Source organism: Bombus fervidus, chromosome 12, assembly GCF_041682495.2.
Source record: "Bombus fervidus isolate BK054 chromosome 12, iyBomFerv1, whole genome shotgun sequence".
Classification (NCBI taxonomy): Eukaryota; Metazoa; Arthropoda; class Insecta; order Hymenoptera; family Apidae; genus Bombus; species Bombus fervidus.
In genome coordinates, this window is record NC_091528.1 from 1,580,765 (window position 1) to 1,605,451 (window position 24,687).

Sequence of the window (24,687 nt, forward strand, 5' to 3'; positions counted from 1 at the left end):
ATTGTATTTATATAAAGAAATCTTTCTTTTTTTCAAAGTATCAATATTTTATAACAAAGAATTTTTTAAAATATGTGAAATACTAAAATCTTTAATAGCTTGTATGTATATCTCAAAACATACAGGTAGAATGAATATTTTGTGAAAATATATTAAGGGTAAAAGTACAAAATATGGAGAACTATTTAAACGAATATTTTTTCATTTTCTTTTTATAAGTAAAAGCTATAAATGATAATATTATTTAATAGTACTATTTTACAACGTTCATGTAACGCTCAGGTATACAGTATACTTATCACAATATTTCATTCGCCATACACCCTAAATATTCTTTCTTTATCTTTACATATTAACATACAACACTAATTAGTAAATTGTTTCGAGCAAATGACGTTACAATGCATCTCCTATATTAATTATTACGCATTTATTCGCGATAACGCGATTGCAACTAACATCATTTTTCGATTTCAAATTTTTGTTTTTTCATTTTTTCAGAAAATAGAAGCCAAAAATCTCTGAATATAGTACTCAATTTTAATGTTTTCTTTAAAGACATTCTTAATATTTAATTCTCCTTTCAAGATATTACTTCTCTTATAGAGTTTAACTCTTGCATTTCCATATGCGATATTACTATACATAATGTAGATATTAACGATTAAATTACATTAGTTAAAAAGACTATTCAGAGAAAACCTTTAATGTATAATCAATATACTCACTATATTTTATACATGGCATAAAATGTGAACGGCTGGATTAGATTGTTCGTAAAAAATTAAAAGACAACATAATAACTTTGATTATTTGATCCACGTTTGATCATACTCGTTAATAGACTTCCTTCAGATTTTTGTTCAGTAGAATTATTCTTATACATGAAAAGATAATATTTGCAGTAAACAGTACCTTCTTTTCTATTAAATATATTTAATAACTAGATACTTTGAAAGTCAGAACACAATTTTATTTTTATTAAATCACATAATATAATTAGTAAAAGTATTTTAGGTATGAATTAAATATTTTTTATATTTTTAAGTATTATACATACCTACTGGTATTATATAAACACTAAAATCCGAAAACAAAAATATATATATAATTATATATTGTACAAATAAATAATGAATAAAATTCAGTTATAACAATTAAAACCATCTATTTTAATTAATAAATTAATCATATATAATTGTATAATGACTTTCATTGTACCTTGTTTTACTTCTCTTCACAACTTGGCACAAATTTTGTCACAGATTCGCATATGCTTATAAATACATATCAATCCTTAAAATTCATTACTGATGTACTTTTTATGATAAAATATTACATACAGTTTATTATTACAAAGTATATAATTTTGGATCTATATGATGGAATAAATTACCCGCTATCAAGTATAAGAAAATATTTCTCTTAGTACATTGAAAATGACATGTACATCAGTAATGCAAACTTTTCTCCATAAGAGATTGTCCTGCATTTTATTATTGTTTTGAAATATATCTCATATTTTCTAAGTTTTGGCTTTCAACCGTTCGCATCTATAACATTTGAATTACTTATAATGCATAAAATCAATATTTAAAATATCACTAACGTGGATGCAAACATGTTGCAGAATAACCTAGCAAAAATATTGTTTATAGGACTTGCTGACAAAACGTAAAGGACATAAGTACTATTTGTTAACAATTTATACTTACAATGAAACTCTTAAAAATACATACTAAGAGATGTAGCTGTAACTCACAGAATACTAATGCATCATTATAGACATATATGAAAATCCTTAAAAGAATAATATATATATAATAACTATTTTATAGTGAAAACTATGACTTATGCCTCTTTCGTTAAATGCAAAGCAGCTTCATTAAAGCAGATAATTAGTATGTTGAAAAAATCAATAGTTAACAAAGATTTTTTCTGCATACAACGATTTTTGCACCTGCAGTCATGTAGCATGTAAAATCGAACTGATCGAACAACCTAGTCCAATTGGCATTATGTACAAGGGGAAGGAACAATTTGGTCAGGTGGTTAATTGGTAAGTCACTTAAAACACACCTGGTAAGTCCGAAATGACACATGTCGTTTGGACCAAGCAGGATTCTCACTCTATTCCTTTTCACAAGGAACGTAATTTTCATCATACTTAATCACCCTCAGTTATCTTTACGAGCTTTCTTTTTACTTTTCTTTTGAGGTTTGGCTTCTGTCCAGACATCTAAAATATGTTTAAGAACACGTATAAGATTTCTACTATTGAGATCCAAGAATTTATATTATTATTACCATATTCGAAACTACAAAAATAGAATTTATTACAGTGGACAAAATTACCTCCTAATTCATCAAACACTGGTCCAGTCTTCTCTTGTGTTTGTATAGCTTTAGGACTTTTTTCTTCTGAATTATCTAAATCTTTTTCTGTATTCTCATCCTTCTTTTTTGCTCTTTGTTCTTGAACTTTATTATCTACTTTTGATGTAGGTGGGGTCACTACAGAGGTGTTTTCACTTTCAGAAACTTTCTTAGTCTTCTTTGACTTTCCACTCTTTTTCTCTTCTTTTTCTACCTTTTCATTCTTAAATATAATTAAATTGCATTAATTATTATAATATTAAATATTAAGCATATATATATACGAAAATAAACATTTAAATGAACATTTAAAGAATACCTTAGTTTGTTCTTCCTTTTGTTGTTCTTTTTCCTTATTTATTTCCTCGTTGGAAATAGGTGTAAGTATCACATCTTTTTTCTCCTTATCTTTCAATTCTTTATTTTCTGTTTCCTTAATAACTTTATCTTTAATTTCTGTTTTTTCTGAAACTTTTTGTTTTGTAACATCCTCATTAATTAAATCAGCCTTTTTAGCATTCTTTTTGTTCTTCTTTGAAGGAGATTCTTCTTCTTTTTTCTTATTTTTCTTATCTTTTCGTGAATAAGCTTGTTCCCAGTCGCCTATATTTTAAACATAAAATTAATGTTTATCTAGAATACCATTTTAAAAGTCATTTAAAAATGTTCAATAGGATGTTACCTTCATCGAAGTCAACTGGCTTCTCTTGGAATAAATTCTTTATGTTCTTCTTATTTTTCACTTGTTCAACTTTGTTTTCTTTGCCAACTTTTACTACAACTTGATCTTTATCTTTTTTTGTTACAGAAATTTTATTATCTTCTTGTTTTCGTTCTTTCAGCTTTCCTTCAATATCATCTGATTTAGACACAGCTTTCTTTGCAGCATCCGTTTTTGTTGATACAGATTTTTTAATAGGACTTGGCTTTTCAATTGTAACTTGGCCATTAACAGATTTCTGCAATATACATAAATTGTTTCAATAAAAATTTAGAATACATAAATTTTTCATTTTTTATAATTTGTATACAGACAAAAAACAAAACTATATTAATTAAAATTGCCCTAGTTCTATGAATTTTTTAAAAATGGATACATAAATGTCTATTATGATACAATGAATAATAAAATATTTCAAAAAAGTAGAGAAAGGGATAATAATATTGACTCTGAACAGCATGTACATAATTAAATTGCATTTTACACATTGAAAAAGACGATAACGAATAATCGTTTTCAACTGGCGATGCCAGCTGATTATCAACCATGTGTTCGTGTATAAATACTTGCAACAAATAGACAACCATATGGAGGGTAAACGATAAAGATTGATAGATTTGCATTGTCAGTTGATTCGAAAAAAAAAAAAAGAAAGATATATTGTTTGAATCGCTCACTTATATCGTGCTAACCTTTTCTTTGATCTTGCTACGTTTCTTGTTGGCAAATTTCCGGTCCACGTCGGAGCCTACCGAAAGTTGTGCAAAAGGTGGTTGTTCGGCCTTCTTGAAACCAAAGACGAAAACGAGAATTGCACATACAAGCACGATACCCACAGGTAACGCATATTGTGAATGCTGAAGCAGCAAGCTGACGTCCATGGCAATACAAAGGACGTGTCAACGTGTGCGAGACCGACGACGGAAATGAGGGACGGCAATAGAGTGACGGCGACAGCACATACGGTTACAACTCGACGGTGATCGGTGAACCGAACGCTTAACGCACACGATACAGATCGAACAACTCAAAACATAGCACTCTAGTGGAAGGTCTTCGAATTACTAAATGCCAGGCGGGCGCCGATCTTCGCTGACGCGGCTGTGACATGCCACTAAATAACTCAAGCGAGGTCTTATTTCATATATTCACAAAAGTTTTTATGGAAATTAAATAACACATTTACGGATAGCGATACATCAGAATATCATAAAATTAGCGATTATAATTTATCAATAATAGAAAAATAATATATCATATAAATTTTTCATTCTTTTGTGTAGAAAGTACTGAATTTAATCACTTCGCCGCATCGATCCAAAGATCCACGTTACAAGAGTATACATGTGATTAAAATTTTCGTAAATGTAAATATGTAGTATGCATTACAATAAGTTCTATTTTGTTTCAAACAAAATATCATAACATAAAATTACTAGGTATATAAAAAATTTGTCTTTATTAAAATTAGTATTGATTATGAATAATATAATACATATAACATATTACATATCGTAACATAAAATTACTAGGCATGTAAAAAATTTATCTTTATTAAAATTAGTATTGACTATAAATAATATAATACATATAACATATTAAACAAAATTCTTATTAACTTTTTGATATTTTAGCGAACTGTACAACCATTGGCTTATCTTTTAAAATAAAACCATTTGTTTCATTAAGAGCTAACTGTGCTTGTTCTACATTTTGCAATGTGATAAATGCTTGACCCTTCATTCTACCCTCTTGCATAAGTCTCACATCATACCTAAAACAAAATATATTATTATTAGAAACAATTGTTATTAAATTATATAACAAACAAATTGCTTCTTATTTAATGCTTACTCAAATTCTGTTTTTAATTCAGGTACTATATATTTTCGATAAATATAATGTAGATCCTTCTCTTCAACTTGCTTTGTAAGATTCTTTATATATAAACGATTTGATGGTTTTCCAGGGTGGTAATTTTTAAAAACAGGAAGTAATCTTTGATCTATAATGAATAAAATATAATGAAAAAAAAACTTAACATGTTCTTTCTTTGATTGTTTTGTTATATTTAGAAGAATACAATATTTTATTGAGAATATAATAATTCTTACCATTAGCAGAAATTCTGTTATTTGCTAATTGATTAGATGTAATTACTTCTTGCTCAACACCCTTAGTATTTTCGCTATTTTCAGCAAGATCAAGGGGTTTAGAAAGTGGAAACATTAAACCAAAGCCACCATCTGCAGCATTGTTAGAATCAGTATTTTCCTCTTTATTTGAAGCATCTAAGAGTTTATCCACCATTTTCAATTCAATTTTAAGATTTTTTGTTTCACCACGTTGTACTGGCTCAAACATATCTGCTGGTTTTACAACTTTTTGTATAGAATTTGAAGATGTTATTTGTTTATTTGGATTAATAAATTTCGGAATTTTTAAACGTTTTTTATGTTGTGGACGTTTTCTTTTTACAGGTATAATTTCCATAGGTTTTGCATTATCTTCCTCATTTGACTCTATTTCCGATTCCTCTTCTTCTATTTCCTCATTGAAAATATCTATTGTATATTATATACTAAATATATATAACTTAAAAAAAGAACATAAGAAGAAGAGAAAATATAATTTCATTACCTTCGTTTTCTTTAGTATATAAACTTTCTTTTATAAAAATATCATTATACTTTTCTATATCATAAGCTTCCTTAAGTGCTGGAAATTCTGCTTCTAACTCTTCAAAAGGAGGTGGTAAATTCATCCTATTCATCAAATGTAAAACCTATGTAAACATAAATAAAGAATAAATGAAGAATATAAATAAATAAAGAATATAGTATATTAAATTATACTTTTATATTATATTTTAATTTCTTCACCTGAGTATAAAACACTGGTTCTTTTAATAATTGTATGGCTATTCTTATTAAAGTGCCTTTTGTTGGTGCTGAATATTTATATTGTATATTTGGTGGAGGTGGCTGAGTAAAAACTTGGTTCATAGTCCAACTATTTAGTTTCTGTAGAAATGTTTGAAAGTTAGATCTGTTTGTGGATTCCTTCTTACTTTCTTCTTTTATTAGTTTGTCATTATCAACATTATTTTCTGTTTTTTCTATTGACATAGACTTTTTAGCAAATTCAACTGTTAAATATTGTCCTTTGACATTTAATTGATGTAAACGTAACAATGCTTGTGTGGCTATTTCTTGAGATTGGAATTTTGCAAAAGTTATAGTGTACTTTTTAGAAAACCTCAAAGTTCGGGTTTTAGTAGCACCATATTTTTTTAATAATTCATTACGTCGTTCATCAGAAAGTTCTGGTGGCAAATGAAGAATTCTAAGTGTATCTGAGGCCTAAAATAAATAATTTCGTTAATATATTTAATAAGAATAAATATTTTTATTAATATATTTAAAAACCTATTTCTGAATTCCATATAAAATTTGAAAAATAAAATGAAAACTAAAAATACAATGAATCTAAGTAAATATCAGATTATGACAGGTTAAGTATTCATAATATAATTTATAACATAAACTTAATAAAATTTTCATTTCTATTTATAATTTCTCAGTCATACGTATATAAATATTAAATTACATGTGCTATTTCAGATGACATCCTAAATTTAAAAAATTATCAAATAGTGTCAAACTATATTTATGATTATACTGCAGATCGTAAACATAAAGAACTTGTATGGAGTATACACATCATCAGAAAGGAAATTATGAACCTGGAGGCTAAAGTCCAGCGACATCTTCTTAAGATATATTAATTAATAAGACCGCGGCATATTCAATTTTGACAATTTTATCTACTCCTACTTATAGTTTCTAGAAATTTTACTTAAACTAAAGTTTTTGTCAATTTTATTGTTACCACAAGAACGTAATAAAGATCAAAAACCAGATTAATCCATTAATTATATAATAAACTATAAATATATTTAATAAGTTAGTTACAAAGTTTTTAAATTAAATGTAAGTTTCGCGAAAAGAAGATTTCTGCTTACGTTTATTTTATATTTGATATTTCTTCTAACTGTTCTATAAGTATTCTATTCTATTTTATATTTTTTTGTTTTAATTCATCCGTTCTCTATATACTACTACGCGAATGCTGTCATGGAAACAGTTTATACGGAACTACTTTCGGAAGTTCACTTGTCAATTTGATCCGCCGAATTTACCGGCAAGTTTAAAGACAACGATTATATTTTATTCGTAGTATATCAATTGCATTTTCACGGTCAAGAGACTTCATAGCTTGTGCTAAGCTTAATACAATTTTTCAACTAGGATTATTGACTGTTCCTAATATTCGCTTCTACTAAAGTATCGATTGGCGTTTGCGAAAGTGACCGCAAAGCAGAATAATCTGTTGCTCGTTGTATTTAAGGATATTCCAATTTCCAAATGTAAGTACGACTTGACAACCTAATTGAAAGTTACATAATAAACATTTGTATTCAAATTTCCATGGATGTAATTCAGAGTATAAGCATTTAATTATTTATTTTATCGTAGTTACCAAGTATGTAGTGCCAAATCGTATTGCAGATAATGGTAATCAATAATCAAAATTTATGATAAAAAATGATTGTATATTTTAACATATCTCTATATAGATGTCTATATTATCGTACATCTACAATAGATCGTTAACTAAAGTAGTTATTAATATAAAAAAATAATTTTTATATTACTCTCATAATTTTATTAAAAAAGTACATACTTATATGAAAAAAATACATTTATTACGGAATGTATACATATCTCTAAATAAACAAACAAGTCATTAAAATATTTCAGTTATTATAACGAATATTAAATTTATATGAAATTCATATAATATATCTAATAAATTTGTATCCTATAATATAATAATAAACTGATTATAAATTAAAATAGATTATGTATCCAGGTTTAATCGAGACAGAGATCACAATAGAGCCCGCAGAGGTGGTAGTGGCAGAGGTAACAATAAAGGAGGTAGTGATAGTATTCGTGGTAATAGCATTAATATATGCGGTATACGTGGTAGAGGCACTACTAATAATATCAGAGGTATTGTAAAAAACAAACAACCTGGAGGAGCTCTTAGAAAAATCAATTGGGATGTGAGATCTTTAGAACCTTTGCGTAAAGATTTTTATATTGAACATCCTACAGTAAGAAGCAGGTAAAAACCTTTTATCCACTTTTTATTATTCTTTTTAACTACAATATAAATTTCAATACAATACTTTACACCAGATCAAAAGAAGAAGTATGCCAGTTTAGAGAAAATGCAGAAATAACTATAAAAGGTGACAATATACCTAATCCTATTCAATATTTTGAGGAAGGAAACTTTCCACCTTATGTATTGGATGAAATACATAAACAGGGATACTCTCAACCTACAGCAATTCAAGCACAAGGATGGCCTATTGCACTTAGTGGCAGAGATTTAGTTGCTATTGCACAAACTGGCTCTGGAAAAACGCTAGGAGTGAGCCAAATTAGAGATACATTAATTTTTAACTTGTAGAAATGTAAAGACGTTTTTTTTTTTATTAAGAGTTAAAATATGCACATAATACATGTATATAAAATTAAGTTTTAATGAGTTTATATGAATTGATAAACTTTTAAAATATTTTTATTTCAGTATGTTTTACCAGCAATTGTACATATCATACATCAACCACGTCTTGGTAATGGAGATGGTCCAATTGCTTTAATCTTAGCTCCTACAAGAGAATTAGCCCAACAAATTCAGGAAGTAGCTAATTGTTTCGGAGAAGCAGCAGGTGTAAGAAATACCTGTATCTTTGGTGGTGCACCCAAAGGCCCACAGGCACATGATTTAGAAAGAGGTGTTGAAATATGTATTGCTACACCAGGTAGACTTATTGATTTCCTGGAAAGAGGGACTACAAATTTACGCAGGTATAACTTTTATTTTTAACTAAAATTATGTACAATTAAAATATTTTCAATATATATGATATTGAATATGCATTATTTTAGATGCACATATTTAGTATTAGATGAAGCTGATAGAATGTTGGATATGGGTTTTGAACCTCAAATAAGAAAGATAATTGAACAAATTCGACCTGATAGACAGGTTTTGATGTGGTCAGCTACATGGCCTAAAGAAGTTCGTGCATTAGCTGAAGACTTTCTGACTGACTATACACATCTTAATATTGGTTCTCTGACTTTATCAGCTAATCATAATATTATTCAAATTGTGGATGTTTGCCAGGAGTTTGAAAAAGATTTAAAATTATATAGACTACTTCAAGAAATTGGAAATGAAAAAGAAAATAAAACAATAATTTTTGTTGAAACAAAACGAAAAGTGGATGATATTACAAGAAATATCAGGCGAGATGGATGGCAAGCATTGAGTATTCATGGCGATAAAAATCAGCAAGAAAGAGATCATGTATTACAGGAATTTAAAAGTGGAAGAGCTCCTATTTTAGTTGCAACAGACGTAGCTGCTAGAGGCTTAGGTATGCGTTACTTCTTCATAGTACTTAGATTATGTACACAGTCAAGAATATCGGGTGAATATGGGAATTGGCAACACTTATTGGATTAGCCAGATGCGTTATTAATAAGACCAGTGGACAGCTATGTATGTAGCAATGTGTGATTTATTGAAATTTTTTGATAGCAGAGCCCTTACAATACACAGATTAAACTCTATTTTAACTTTATTTTTATACTTTATGATATGATTTACATTTTAAGCAGGTTTGTATTTTTTTTATCATTAATAACATATATAGGGTTACTTATATGTATAAATATTTAAATAAACATATTTTTTCAATAATAAAATTTATATGAAGGGTTCTAAAGAAATGCACACAAGCTACCACTAAGACTGTCTGCTTTTCTTTTTCAGAGGCACAGAGTACCCTAAGTGAACGCAGTGTACTGCCAGTATTGGGCAGACACAGTGAATGTTTTATTTTTCTTTGCTTGTATTATATCAATAACAATATCAAAATGTTAAACATACGCCTGTGTTTTCAATTTTTAAATTCTTATATAGTATTATATATTTTTGAATTTAAATTTAAGAATTTAATACAGATTTTAATTTTATAACATAATAATAATAATGATTACATCGAAAATGTTTATAATACAATAATTATAAAGTAATCATACATTTAAAAAAAAATTCTGTTTTACCATATGTATGTAAGTAGTATATATTATATTTATTTTTTTATCTTTGTCTATTGATTTGCCGTTATAGTATGTCAAACAATTCTCAAGCGTTTTCTAGTGCCTCTAATTGTTAAAATTATTATTTAAAATCTAAAAAGGTCAATGCATTCAGGCTTAAACATTAAAATGCTGCCTTTATCCCAAACCAGACACTACCGCTGTGTCTGTCTAATCTCTAGGCCATCATACATGACTGAATAACCCTACATTTAAAAGTAAATGGGGCTGTTTTTGCTGATTTTGAAATGGAATTTCCAACTAAAAGGTGGGTGGTTTTCAAACCTGACTTATAGACAAATATATTTAAGTGAAAATTGGGGGATATTGTTCCATCTCAATAAAAGTTAAAAACTTTTAAAAATTTTATAATAATTTAATATATTCGAAACCATTTTATATATTTCATCTCAAGCATTCTATATAATTACTTTTACAAGTTTGAAGATCATTCTGTGAACTTGACACACTCAACAAATGGGGTGATGATTATTACAAACAATATACATATAAGTATAAATATTAGGAAAATTCTTATATTTTGTAAAATATTTTTTCACAGATGTGGATGATGTTAAATATGTAATAAACTTTGATTATCCATCATCGTCAGAAGATTACATACATAGAATTGGTCGTACTGGACGAAGAAGACAAACTGGTACCGCTTATGCATTCTTTACAACTCATAACATGAAACATGCAGGAGATTTAATAGAGGTATTAAGAGAAGCAGGACAAAATATAAATCCACGACTTACTGAAATGGCAGAATTAGCTAAATCAGGAAGTTATGGAAGCAGAAGTATGTGTTTAAATTGTTTTCATGTGAAGCTTAAATAAATGTCATAATTCATTTATTTTGTATTTTTTGTGAAAGGTGGCAAACGATTTATGAGCAATGACAGAAGTAATGCTAGACGAGGTAATACTGATACCAGAGGAAGAGGTGGTTCTACGAGAGGAAGAGGTCGTGGTGGAAATTCTTATCAATCTACTTCAAACAATTATTCAAATTCAGACTACAATAGCTATAACAATATGAGACAAAGTAATTCAACTAATCCGAATACAGGGTATGGGTATACACAGAGAACTTATGGGCAAAGCAATTTAGCACCAAGTTATGGGGGAGGAGATAATTATGGAAGTACTTATCAGTATAGAGGAACAACATACTAAAAATACATTTACTATATTACAAACAAATTTTACTATCAAAGTATGTTAATAACAGTATAGTTACATTTGTGTTAATCTTAAGATAAATAAAATAAAGAATACACAAAATATGAAACAGAACCAAAAAATATCATGTATTTTATATACATGATAAAGAAAAAAATAAAAAAATAGTAATGGTCAAAATAATGTTTGTTAAATATGTATGTATTATTTTAAAAGTTAAAAACTAGATTTCATTATACAAAATGTTTTAAAAAACATTTCAGGTTAAAAATATATATTATGTTTTTATTATATAATTTATAACTATACTATATTTTGTGTTAATAATATTTTGTGTTAAAGTAAAAAATATTTTAATTAAGGACGCTTTGTGAAAAATAATATTTAAATGAAATTAGCTTGTTATATTGTGTTATACATATCATATACATATAGAATGTTAAATGATGTTTATTAAATATAATTTAATACAATGATGTTCATTAAATATAATTACAAAAAACTTAACATTTAATATTTTTCACAAATATTATTCTTCATTTATGATGATAAAATTTTATTGAATAAATTTCGATACATGTATAAAATAAATTGTTTATTTCTCTGCGTGAATATATCAAAAGTTATATAAATGCTAAAATTTCCCATTAAAGAATTATAACTAAATGTATTTTGTTATATTTTTATGTTGTGTGTGTCTGTGTGCGTGCGTGTACGCGTGTGCGTGTGCGTATGTATTTCAAGTTATATTAATAAAATTATCCTTTTTAACAAAATTAACTGAGTTGTTCTTACCTATAAGCTATAAAAACAAAAGACATTAGTAAGTTGATAGTTTGCTTATCAATCTGATATTTTATTTTAATGTATTTTTCCCTGCTCGATACTATTATTTCCGGTATTTTATGCAATTATATTTCATAAAATATTTATACTTAATGTTTAAACTTTAATAGTTGAAAAAAAGAAATAAAATATTTTGTACATAGTTAAAGTATGTTTAAATGATAGAAGTATTAATATATATAAAATGATAAAATTGAAAGTAAAATGGAGGTATTTCCTGATACAATACGACGCCATGATATTTGTTTCACAGATCCTCTTCGAATCGTATAACGAGAACGCGTAGTAGAGAGTAGAACATACTTTTGCTTGGTTCTTGTTAGTGGTACGTGTTTCTATTAAGGAAAATTACCGTAATTCCGAATTTGACGTAATAAGTATCTTTAGGAGAATGTAAGTTATATGAAATTTCTATTATCATTACTTAAAAATACCTATTTCCTGTAAATTTCTTATTGACATTTGATGTCTATGATTGACTGCTTTACTCCATATTGTTCTTATATTAACGAAATTTTTGCGCTCGTACTTAATATATATATGGTTTTTAAACTTATTTGTAACATATTAGTTATTAAAGGAAAGTTTTAATATTAATAATTTGTTTTTATAAGTATGAAATATGTGGATCTTGATTTTATAATTATAATCTCACGAATTCACAGCACGTGTTTAAGCTATATTATTAAAATTTAATTTACTTCATATGATTAAAATAGCATTAAATACATATACTTATGTTATAAATGATATACGATATATCAGAAAACAAAATATTTTTTTATAATATCACTTTCAACTGTTCACATAATTATATCTATGTATATAAACTGTGTACTGTATTCACATTTAGTTAATACATATAAATTACTTTATGTTTAAGGGCGTATCGTGATCGTGAACGTAGTGATAGAAGAGGAGGAGGAGGAGTACGTGGAGGAGGTCGTTTTAGTGGTCGAGATGGAAGTAGTGGAAGTGGTAGATTTGGTAGTTCCAATAGAGATAGTAGTTTTGGAAACAATAATTTTAAAAACCGGCAACCTGGAGAACGGCTTCGAAAACCAAGATGGGATATGAGTACATTACCACCATTTAGGAAAGATTTCTATCAACCTCATCCTAATGTTACAACTCGAAGTTCACATTTAGTTGAAGCTTATCGTTCAGATAAAGAAATTACTGTAAAAGGAACAAATGTGCCAGGGCCAAATATATTTTTTGAGGAAGGTGGATTTCCAGATTATGTGTTAAATGAAATTCGTAGACAAGGTTTTGGAGAACCAACTGCAATTCAGGCACAAGGGTGGCCTATTGCTTTATCTGGACGTGATATGGTTGGAATTGCTCAAACTGGATCTGGGAAAACATTAGCATATATTTTACCAGCAATAGTACATATAAATCATCAACCAAGATTAAATAGAAATGATGGTCCTATAGCTTTGATTTTAGCTCCAACAAGAGAACTTGCACAGCAAATTCAACAAGTTGCATCAGATTTTGGTATCTCGTCACAAGTAAGAAATACATGTATTTTTGGTGGAGCTCCAAAAGGCCCTCAAGCTCGTGATCTTGAACGAGGTGTTGAAATTTGCATAGCAACACCTGGACGACTTATTGACTTTCTAGAACGTGGCACAACAAATTTACGTAGATGCACATACTTAGTACTTGATGAGGCTGACAGAATGCTTGACATGGGTTTTGAGCCACAAATTAGAAAAATTGTAGAACAAATCCGACCTGATCGACAAACTCTTATGTGGTCAGCAACATGGCCAAAGGAAGTTCGCAATCTTGCAGAAGAATTTTTAACTGACTATATACAAATTAATATTGGTTCTCTACAATTAGCCGCTAATCATAATATCCTTCAAATTGTTGATGTATGTGAAGAATATGAAAAAGAGGGTAAACTTATGAAACTTTTAGAAGAAATATCAAATGAACCAGAGAATAAAACTATTATTTTCGTTGAAACAAAGAGAAAAGTAGATGATATAACACGTGCAATTAATAGGTATGGATGGCAAGCAATTGGCATCCATGGAGATAAAAGCCAACAAGAAAGAGATTATGTATTAAATCGTAAGTGTTAACTGTAAAATTCTATGTATATAAACATATTCTGTCCAATACTAGAGAATTTATTTCAGAGTTCCGGAATAGCAGATCTGCCATTCTAGTAGCTACAGATGTTGCAGCAAGAGGATTAGGTAAGAATCTGTTTACACACACGTGGGTATGATGTAAGGGTCAGGCTGCGATGGTTATTTCACATTTGTGAGAGTTGTATAATTGTGATGTGGCAACGGATAACGGCATGTGCCAGACTGATTGACATTAGTCCTTTCTTGGTGTGAATGGAAATTGTTTAAAAAATACAGAGGTTCAAGAAGAGAACTATCAATTAATACAATTACTGATTCAAGTCTCTTTACTATTTCGTTTAGGATATTTTAATTGATTTCCATTAACTCATTATTTAGGGAACTTAATGATATATTATAAAATCACAAACAGAAAGTTAATGCTATTATTTTCATCTTTTCAGCACAACAATACTGAAGGGATACTTTGTAATTTTAGTTTTATTACAATTTAGGTGGATTTTGACATACTTTTAGTATCTAATAATATTCTATAACATAATATTTTCTTAATAAAGTTTTATTAGTTTTAATAAATGAATATTTTAATATTAATTTAAGACATGAATTATGTTCTGAGGAACATCATAATTCGTTTCCTGATTATAGCGCTATATTATTATTATTATCAATATTGGAATTAAAAGTAAGTCAAAATATTTCAGCATTAAAATTAGTGTAGGTAAACAGGTAAGACGATAGAAGATTCATGATTTTAAATTTTGCTCTGATTGAGAAAAGTCTTGTCAGTCTGGTATTAACGTGCTGTTCTATGTGTTTTCAGAGGCACATGCGACGGAGTTTTATCAATGATAAGAACTCTGGAGAGCTTGCTTTGGAATATATAATTGAATGGGGCGTGACTGCTGGTCTGTCCCCGCGCAACAAGCTAACCTAACGCTGTGCCTCGGCTCACCGTGCCACTTGAAAAAACACACTCTCACTCTGTACCTGCGACGGTCCAAAGTATGGAAATCATAGAGTTAGGGTATCTAGCAAACAAGGACTACTAGACAGGATAGATGTACCATTTATGTTCTTAGATTAGAAGGGTAGGAAACGGCATTACTTTGTTTTGCACTGTTTGTTAAATTATACTTCCACTAAATTAAAAAAAGTAAATTTAGTTTAAATTTATAATCTATATTCGATTTACAAATTGTTAAAAATATGCATTAGTACAAAAGAAAGTTTGTGAACTCCCAACAGTGCAAAATAAATGTTGGTGTTACTCATACAATGGAATGCGTGTGGGGTTGATCGGAGAATGCACATGGTGCTCATCCAATGTTCCAACCTCACGGAAGCAATGCGCAAGGACCAAATTTTGAATGACCAGCACAGATCCATACTTTGGTGCGGGAGAGAAGGGTGTGAAGTTACTAAGAGTAAATATACAGCTCGCTAACGCATAAAGTGAGAATTCCATGAGAACCATCTGAGCTCTGATTCCTCTACATTTCCAAAAATGTATTTACGTTTCCAGCTTTTGGCAACCACAGGTAAATAATATAAAAATTTGCTCTTTGTGGTCAACTCATTTGTGTATTTCATGTGAAAATTATAAGTGGAATTAAGGACTGAGGAGTTAGTGATGAATAATGATGAATAAATATTTCTAATATAAAATGTTTTATCTCATCAAATTTTGTATACAAAAAAATACTGTTTAATTCCATTTGTATTGCACATAACATGTCTACTAATGCTTTAATTAATTCGCTTTGTAAGTTAATTGAACCACAAAGACACAAGTAATTTTCGTTTTTGATGATTATAACTTTTAATGTTATATAGATGTGGAAGATGTTAAGTTTGTGATAAATTTGGATTATCCATCCAATTCTGAAGACTATGTACACCGGATTGGTCGTACAGGACGTTCACAGCGTACGGGAACTGCGTACGCATTTTTCACTCCTGGTAACGCACACAAGGCTAGTGACTTAATTCAAGTTTTAGAAGAAGCAAAACAAGTTGTAAATCCCAAATTATATGAATTATCGAGGAATCCAGGCATTTATAAAAGTATGTATATTTATAAAAGTATGTATTTTTCTTTGAAGTAATTAATTTTGCGTTTAATATCTCTGTTTTTCGTTTTTTATTATAGGAGGTCGTTATGGGGGACGTAGTGGAGGTGGTGGAGGACGTGGTTCTGGAGGCCGCGGTGGCACTTCCCGTGGTTCGCGTGGTGGTCGCGACGGAGAGAGGGGTGGCAGATTTGATCGTTCTAATGGCGGTGGAGGAGATCGAGGAAATAAGTGGAATGGTAATAATAGCAGTATAACGTCAAATAAAAATTGTAAGAGTTCTATCTTCTTTCTACTTTACTTTTTTAATATACATTATTAAATAATCTATGTCTATGTAGGTGGTGTGGGAGGAGGCAACTATAATAGTAAAGCATTTTCTCAAAACAATTATGGAGGAGGGTCTGGTGGTGGTTCCAGCGGTTATAGTCAAAATGGTGGATATGGAGGCAGTGGAGGAGGAGGTGGAGGTGGCAGTAATTATAGACAACAAAATGGCTATTAATTACAAAATTCATTTTGAATGGATGTTTTATGTAATATAGTAAAGAAATGTAAACAAACTAAAAAATGTTTTATAGAACAGGTTTTTTTATGTAACGTGCTTCTCGCAATGGTTAAATACAAAGTAAAGTAAAATGCACGTGATATTATGACCGGATAAAGTAATATGATTGAATGTATTAGCAAGCTAGGTTACGACAATTTAAGGACATTCATAATCATTCTTAAAAAAAAAAAAAAAAAAAAGAAAAAAAATGAAAAAAGATAAAAAGTGTATATGCAAATGTAATGTTAGATAGAACGTTACTAATGATTTCTGACATGTGATACTTGCAAATACGACTATATATTTCACGTACAACTTAAATTAATTATTTAAAAGTCCTAATGTATTTGGTACATTAAACAAAAGTAAAAAGAAATGTTTATAAAATCGAATACAAAATATTGACAAATAATATCCTTTAAAATATGGGAGTTTTAAGAAAAATAGTAAGAAATGAAAAAAATTATTTCAGAACAATATACTTAATTTATGCTGACTATTTATGTCAGAGTTGCTTAGTTTACAAAGATGTGTTTTTTGTATATGTATCGGTATAAGTCGTAAATGCATGAATCATCTGTATTATTTCAAACGTCCAGTACATTGAATTGTATTTTACTTAAGAGGATATAAAATCCTATGCAGTGTAGTATTAGACATTTAATAAAATAATATAAGTATAAAGTATTTCGATAATTCTATATAAAATTTCATCACAGCTTACTTTCCTTATTTGGAAGGTAAATTGTATTCATTAAATTTTTTATTGGATTCAAAGATACTAAGTTAGGAACTCATATTATCTTGGAACAATGTCACAATCAATTTACTATATTCTATATACAAATTTTGTTAAAAAGTAACGAGTTTTTATTCATTGGAACAATATTTTTTATTTATTATTTCATCGCTTATGGTAAAATATTACGATAATATATGACATTACGAGTAATCAGTTTTATCTGTTCCACGAAAAGATATTTTTCTTATTGAGTGACATTGTGGCATTTATCAGAAATCATACGATCAGGTCAGAGTTTATTGATTCATTCCAATACAATCTTGTACAGTTACACTTTTACGATAGAGTTACACAACTGCCGATTATGTGTGCCTGTTTGATTGCTTTTACGATAATAGAATTTACATTGTAATATCATTAGTCATTCTTTATAGTATTTAGCGTATAATATTAATCTGTATATTTTAGTGTTCTATGATGTTGCGTGAATATATTTTTTGATGTTAGCTGAATAAATTAAAGAATCATTAGGTCAGAATTCTCAAAACAAAATAATAATAATAATAATAATCATGTCTTATCAATACAGTAAATTTTGTAGATCTGAAATTGTCGTAATATTTTTATATTGTACAATGTTGTCTAATAAATAATGAAGTATTCCATTCTCATTGTAATGTTGTATTATGTCATTATGTTATTGTTCCATAATTAGTGTATTTCTATTCCAGTTTATGTCTAATTGCAACATTGAATTTGTGAAATAGGAAAAATGTGTCAATTTCAAACTACGTAATTTATAGAATTTATAGGAATATAAGTAGATTTTTTTACAAAATTAAGAAATATTTAAAAATCTGTAACATAAAATAAGTTGTTTCTGCTCACATTACTTAATTGTAAATCACTTTATATATTTAATATATGGATATCATTCCAATATATTATACAAAATCTACTATTGTAAAAAACCTTACGAACAACTCCAATTATTAGATTTTTAAATATTTACAATTGATAAACAACAGTATTACCTCGATAATAGACGCATGTTGAAACCGAGTTGTGTATGCTAACAAGGGAGATAGGTGTGTGGAAATTGCCAGTTATCTTTTCAGCTTTTTCGCTTCAAGTCAAAAATCCACCGGTAAACTAAGCTGAATTATGGTACATTGTATTAAATTAAAAAATATTTGCTTCAACACATATATACGGAACCATTTACGTCAAAGACTAAAATGTTTCCTAAGGCGTGCTGTTTTAATTTTGATGGATACGATTCTGTACATATTGGAACAAATATTTTTAAATTTAGTATAGTGTACTATAGTTAGGAAGTGTATCTTAATTTTCCGGTAGATTCCCGTCTTAAGTATATACTTATAAATTATTGGAGGCTCGAAGGCGAGATAATAAAATAAGTGCTATCGATGTATGAATCAGACATATGTTCATCAGAAAATTCTCAAAAATTAATTGCAATGATCTCATAATTGTAAGGTAAAGAACATAAAAATTTTATTTTTTCAATTTCAATGATTTATGAGATATATTCAAGATATATATATTTATACATATATATCGTCTACTACCGATAGAGTATTATATACATATACATATTAATGATAATCGAAGTGGGGATGAATTGATGAAAAGTATATGGCGCGTGAGTCGGCAATACGCGTAGTCAGCGCAGTGCACTCCAAGATTTCGTGTAGTGTGCTTCGTAGTTACCGATTATTATTTATTAAGCAAAAGAATTTTTTCTATTTTGTATTATAAATATCAATTTCATTCATTATGACAGAAAATCGCAAGGAAGTAAGGGTATGGTGTGATGGATGGTAAGTTCTTATTAATTTATATTTATCCTATACTTAATTTAAATTTTACGTGCTTGTTGTCCACAATTGGTGTATGACTATGACTTTTTGATAATAGGATGTCGATCAATAAAGTTTTGATAGGGATGACACAATTATATGTATACAGTGATAGAAAATTATACGTATAACAGAAATTACAGTGATAATTTTGAGTAGTTCATATCTGTGACACTGTTATAATTGCCGTTTTCATTCTTTTTTACGTTTTAACGTATTATGTATGAGACAATTTATAAAACTTTTATTGTATTAAACTATGCGAATTCCGCTATCAAACAAATACATTTAAACTTTTCACCTGTACATTTCGTTATAAATGTACAGATATCTTTCTCAAATGATTATTTTTTCAACACAGCTATGACATGGTGCATTTTGGCCACGCGAATTCTTTGCGTCAAGCGAAGGCATTAGGTGATTATCTAGTTGTGGGTGTACATACAGATGAAGAAATTACTAAGCATAAGGGACCACCAGTATTTATGGAACAAGAAAGGTATGTCTTTATTCAAATAAAACAATTGAATTACTTTGAATTTTAAATAACTTTTATAGCATTTTTTGTTAATTATGTATAAATATATAAAAAATAATTAATATTGTGCAAGTAATATCACAAGCAAATTATTATACTTTTAGCATTAAAGCAAATTAATTTATGGTTGTTCTGTAATTAAATATATTTATATTAGGTACAAAATGGTTCGTGGTATCAAGTGGGTAGATGAGGTAGTTGAAGGAGCACCTTATGTTACGACTTTAGAAACATTAGACAAATACAATTGTGATTTTTGTGTTCATGGTGATGATATCACTATGACAGCAGATGGTGTAGACACGTATCATTTGGTCAAAGCAGCAGGTCGTTATAGGTATATATAAAATAAATTAATATAAGAGAGTTATATTAATAATAATAAAAGTTAGGAATAAATAAAATATAAGCAAATATAATTATTACAGGGAAGTTCAAAGAACAGCTGGCGTATCAACAACTGATCTAGTAGGCCGAATGCTGTTAATGACACGGCAACATTTTAAACAAGGAGATAGTGAATATAGTGTTGATAGAGAACCTAGTAAAAGCATGGGTCAAGATAGAACAGCTCGAAGTCCATGGACAGGTTGTTCACAATTCTTACCTACTACACAAAAAATTATCCAATTCAGTGATGGGAAAAGTCCACAACCTGGAGATAAAATAGTTTATGTAGCAGGAGCATTTGATCTTTTTCATGTTGGTCATTTAGATTTCCTAGAAGTTGCAAAAAAAGAAGGTGATTATCTTATAGTTGGACTTCATACAGATCCAGTGGTTAATAGATACAAATATGGTAATCATCCAATTATGAATCTTCATGAAAGAGTACTTAGTGTGCTGGCATGCAAAGTAAGAAATAAAATATTATTTCAAATATTTTATAAAATACCAGTCGAGCTACAGTATATTTAAAGTCTATTATTTGATTTAGTATGTTAATGAAGTAGTAATTGGGGCTCCATATGAAGTTACTAAAGATCTTATGGAACATTTTGATGTAGCTATTGTTTGTCATGGTCAGACTCCTATCATGCCTTCTGAGGATGGTTCAGATCCATATACTGAACCTAAAAGACAGAATAAATTTAAATTATTGGATAGTGGTAATGACATGACTACAGAGAAAATTGTTGAACGCATAATTCTTCACAGGTACGTTATTTTTAAATTGTATAAGATTTAACTGCTATAAGTGAATGAATGACTAAAAATAATTGATAAATTATTACAAAGATTACTGTTAGATTCCAAATTAAAATTACATATAATGTGCGTAAACCTAATACATTAAATATTAACACATGGTTACTTTAAGATACAAGATTAAAACTAAACAAAAATAAAATTTTGAAGTTAATTGTGCTATTTTAGAACAAATGAAAATAAGTAATAATAAATGTTGAAAATAATTTTTAATTTTAATATTATATTTTAATATTACAGAATATTTACATTTATATTAAACTTAAATGTGTTTTTTAAAATTATCACTCAATTGAAAAATATTAAATACATCTAATAATGATTGTGCAACTTTAATGAGCATTTGAAATTATCATACTTCATTAAATAAAAGATATAGAAATATTTTTATTTCATATAATATTTTTTTTATAATATAAATATAGTCGATACTCAATATTATTCAAGATTACTCAAGATTATTATTACTAAATAATTCCACCAAAAAGATGTACTGTATGCAGTATTTTGTCTTCCTAGGTCATATGAACTACATATAATAATTAAGAACTTGAACAACTGTTGATATGTTGAATCTTGCCATTTTGCATTTTGCCATTCCTCATTCAGCTTGAAATCAGCATCTTTTTCCTTACTTTATTTTGAAATTTTATATCATTCATCTATTCATGCTTTTATAATGGGATATGCAAGTTTATGCTATCAAACACTTCATGGATTCATCTTATATTTCTATTTACGTGTAGTTTGTGTAAGTGTGTATTCTTTACAATGAAATTTATAATTTATTTATTTTATCATAATTAAGATTGTAAAACATATTTGCATATCCCAACATTTTAAGACAGACTCACGATGTTTTGATATAGTGCTTAATTGCAGATTGGAATTTGAAAATAGGAATTTAAAGAAGGAAAAAAAAGAACAAGCAGCTTACGAAGCCTTTATAAAGTCTCAGAAAAAAGAAAGGACTGAATAATTTATTCTATACACTCAAAGTGTGTAATAATTATATTTTATGGAACATATTTGTAAATATATCACACTAATATTTAAATTATTTAATTCTATTTGAAAATATGTATGGTTTAAATATTTATAACCATGCTAAATATTTAAGGTATTAACATATTATAGACAATTTTTTTTTCCAACAACTCAACGACAAAAACAAATACAACGATAAAGGTATGCAAAAAATTGTGAATATTTGTAAACTTAAATATTTCTAATTAGGAAGGTTTAGAGAAACTTATTTTATGTTATATGCTAAGTCTAAATATGCACACACATATATAAATCTGGTATTAAAACTTGGTACTAGGATATTATTAATAAGCTTTTGATTATGTATCATGATGTGAATATTATACAAAAATGAAACTTTTACAATGTTAGATTTTACTTATATATTTTATGTATTTTTTTACAGAGATTTTATCATCATATTTGAGGTATTGTTTATTTTTTTGACAATACATGCACTATTTTATTACTATAATTAATCTATATGAAATTAAAAATTTAAGCAAATGATTTTATAAACATTTTACAACCAAAACATGTATATTTTTAATTTCATAGTCACTTAGTTAAATCTAGTTTATAATTGGATTCTTTTTGTATAGCACATAAAGTGGAAATAGTAAATAAATTTATAAGTGTAAATTGTTAAATCTATCTTATTAACTCTTAAACGATTGATTTGTGGAATGTTATGATTATTTTTAAATCTGTTTTTACATTAAATATTTTTTCTTATAACTTAGAATATAGTTGTAGTATGACTATAATAATTTTGCATAATTATTTGGAAGGAAAGATAACTATATATATTCTTCATAGCACATAAACACACAATATTATATTAATTAAAGATAATAGTAACATAATTATTTAAATAAATTGTTTATTATAGTATTATTGTTTTATGAAATGTACTGTAATTTTGTGCATTTGCAATCGATATTTTTTTTACGATATTTAATTGTGCAGTATTTGTAGATTTCTTGTGTATACAAGAAATAATATTTGTAATCGTTATTATCAAATACATGTGTATTTAATTAATACGAATTAACAATGCATTGTACAAGGAAAATGTACATTTATAAACAAATGTTAAAATTGTAAAATAAATCGTAAGTGCCACATTTTGTAACATAATCATGTTACATTATTTTTACTTGAAACTAAATATTAACCAAAGATACATTTTGATCGTGATACAAAGTAGGCAATCTGTTCTACGTTTTTATTTTGCTCTTATTACGCTCTTATTATCTGTAGACCGAAATCTATTTGATGTAGAATTTTTTTCTTATATGCTTTACTTTATTTAAGTGAAGTTGATTGTTATAAATTGTATCTACAGGAGCGGACTGGCTATTGGGGGGTTTGGGAAAATTCCCGGTGAGGCAGTAGGGTTTAGAGGTTTTACGGACTTGGATCCGTTCTATGTAGAATTGTAATCTCCCAGATATAGAGTACGCGAGTCGTATGTTAGCGTGTAAGTGGATGCGATGTGGGAATTGAAAGAGAACTCTGTATAGGACCTTACTGTTCTTGTTTAATCAGACAAGCAATTGACGCCGCTCGCTAATTGAGTTACACACACATATTTACTGTACGAATGTGAATGCGTATTAGATAAGAACACAAGAGGTCCCATTTTTTTATTTCTACAATAAAAATTTAAGTCCTAGTCCGCCCTTGTATCCTAATTTATATACGCGCTATTGCACAGCTTTACCAATCCCTCACTATGTTATATTCATAAACATGTAATAGAATGACATGCTATAAAATATTGCGAAATGGAGCGATCAATTTAATTTCTATTAATAATTTAATATTCCTAAAAGTGTGACATGCATAAAAATGTAGTGATGTTTTATTTTGCAATAAATAACTTATATGCGATCATATTAATACAGTAAATATTTTGTAATATTTCTATACCTATTCGTTTATTCGATCGATTAAGAAATTTATGGTTAGAATCTTTAAATGATAACATTTTGTTTATAAACAACAAATAGTATTCTACTACTGTATGTATGTACATTGAGTCAAACGTATACAATCACCCTCAAAAGAAAATACATTATAATTATATTCAACCGTGACGGATATGAGTAAATTATTCTACAATGAATAAATTAATACAGCTCATTTAGGATTACTTACTATTAAAGATTATAT

The 24,687-nt window shown here is 28.1% G+C and overlaps 5 protein-coding genes across 11 annotated transcripts; 3 read left to right on the top strand and 2 right to left on the bottom strand.

The window, feature by feature from the left end:
- Window positions 1-184: 184 nt before the first annotated feature.
- LOC139992790 (uncharacterized) lies at window positions 185-4,192 on the bottom strand. The gene is made up of 5 exons (XM_072013993.1): window positions 3,790-4,192; window positions 3,059-3,335; window positions 2,696-2,979; window positions 2,356-2,599; window positions 185-2,239 (listed from the first exon to the last, which is right to left on the bottom strand). The coding sequence occupies exons 1-5, from the start codon at window positions 3,976-3,978 to the stop codon at window positions 2,178-2,180; spliced, it is 1,056 nt and encodes a 351-aa protein (XP_071870094.1). The 5' UTR covers window positions 3,979-4,192; the 3' UTR covers window positions 185-2,177.
- Window positions 4,193-4,622: 430 nt separating this feature from the next.
- On the bottom strand, window positions 4,623-12,346 carry LOC139992783 (RNA-binding region-containing protein 3). 3 transcript variants are annotated; one of them, XM_072013982.1, is made up of 6 exons: window positions 12,328-12,346; window positions 5,980-6,459; window positions 5,738-5,882; window positions 5,212-5,661; window positions 4,952-5,102; window positions 4,623-4,871 (listed from the first exon to the last, which is right to left on the bottom strand). In XM_072013982.1, exons 2-6 carry the CDS (start codon window positions 6,223-6,225, stop codon window positions 4,712-4,714), a joined length of 1,152 nt encoding a protein of 383 aa, XP_071870083.1. In that variant the 5' UTR covers window positions 6,226-6,459; window positions 12,328-12,346; the 3' UTR covers window positions 4,623-4,711. The 3 variants fall into 3 exon arrangements, with proteins under 3 accessions (XP_071870083.1, XP_071870082.1, XP_071870081.1); XM_072013981.1 differs by lacking the exon at window positions 12,328-12,346 and adding an exon at window positions 6,707-6,853 and having other exon boundaries at window positions 5,212-5,640; XM_072013980.1 differs by lacking the exon at window positions 12,328-12,346 and adding an exon at window positions 6,707-6,853.
- On the top strand, window positions 7,207-11,811 carry LOC139992767 (probable ATP-dependent RNA helicase DDX5). 3 transcript variants are annotated; one of them, XM_072013949.1, is made up of 8 exons: window positions 7,216-7,526; window positions 8,033-8,290; window positions 8,365-8,417; window positions 8,517-8,602; window positions 8,762-9,042; window positions 9,124-9,617; window positions 10,907-11,149; window positions 11,225-11,811. In XM_072013949.1, coding segments are annotated over exons 1-8 (1,719 nt in total). In that variant the 5' UTR covers window positions 7,216-7,524; the 3' UTR covers window positions 11,527-11,811. The 3 variants fall into 3 exon arrangements, with proteins under 3 accessions (XP_071870051.1, XP_071870050.1, XP_071870049.1); XM_072013948.1 differs by having other exon boundaries at window positions 8,365-8,602; window positions 11,225-11,810; XM_072013950.1 differs by lacking the exons at window positions 10,907-11,149; window positions 11,225-11,811 and adding an exon at window positions 10,016-10,571 and having other exon boundaries at window positions 7,207-7,526; window positions 8,365-8,602.
- A 252-nt stretch (window positions 12,347-12,598) lies between the features above and the next one.
- Window positions 12,599-18,530, top strand: LOC139992778 (uncharacterized). 2 transcript variants are annotated; one of them, XM_072013968.1, is made up of 6 exons: window positions 12,599-12,771; window positions 13,262-14,466; window positions 14,535-14,594; window positions 16,326-16,556; window positions 16,642-16,800; window positions 16,903-18,530. In XM_072013968.1, coding segments are annotated over exons 1-6 (1,821 nt in total). In that variant the 5' UTR covers window positions 12,599-12,769; the 3' UTR covers window positions 17,067-18,530. The 2 variants fall into 2 exon arrangements, with proteins under 2 accessions (XP_071870069.1, XP_071870068.1); XM_072013967.1 differs by having other exon boundaries at window positions 12,601-12,771; window positions 16,642-16,833.
- A 757-nt stretch (window positions 18,531-19,287) lies between these two features.
- On the top strand, window positions 19,288-24,423 carry Pect (phosphoethanolamine cytidylyltransferase). 2 transcript variants are annotated; one of them, XM_072013992.1, is made up of 6 exons: window positions 19,288-19,697; window positions 20,098-20,235; window positions 20,432-20,611; window positions 20,703-21,129; window positions 21,212-21,432; window positions 22,353-24,423. In XM_072013992.1, exons 1-6 carry the CDS (start codon window positions 19,654-19,656, stop codon window positions 22,357-22,359), a joined length of 1,017 nt encoding a protein of 338 aa, XP_071870093.1. In that variant the 5' UTR covers window positions 19,288-19,653; the 3' UTR covers window positions 22,360-24,423. The 2 variants fall into 2 exon arrangements, with proteins under 2 accessions (XP_071870093.1, XP_071870092.1); XM_072013991.1 differs by having other exon boundaries at window positions 19,298-19,697; window positions 22,366-24,423.
- Window positions 24,424-24,687: the final 264 nt, after the last annotated feature.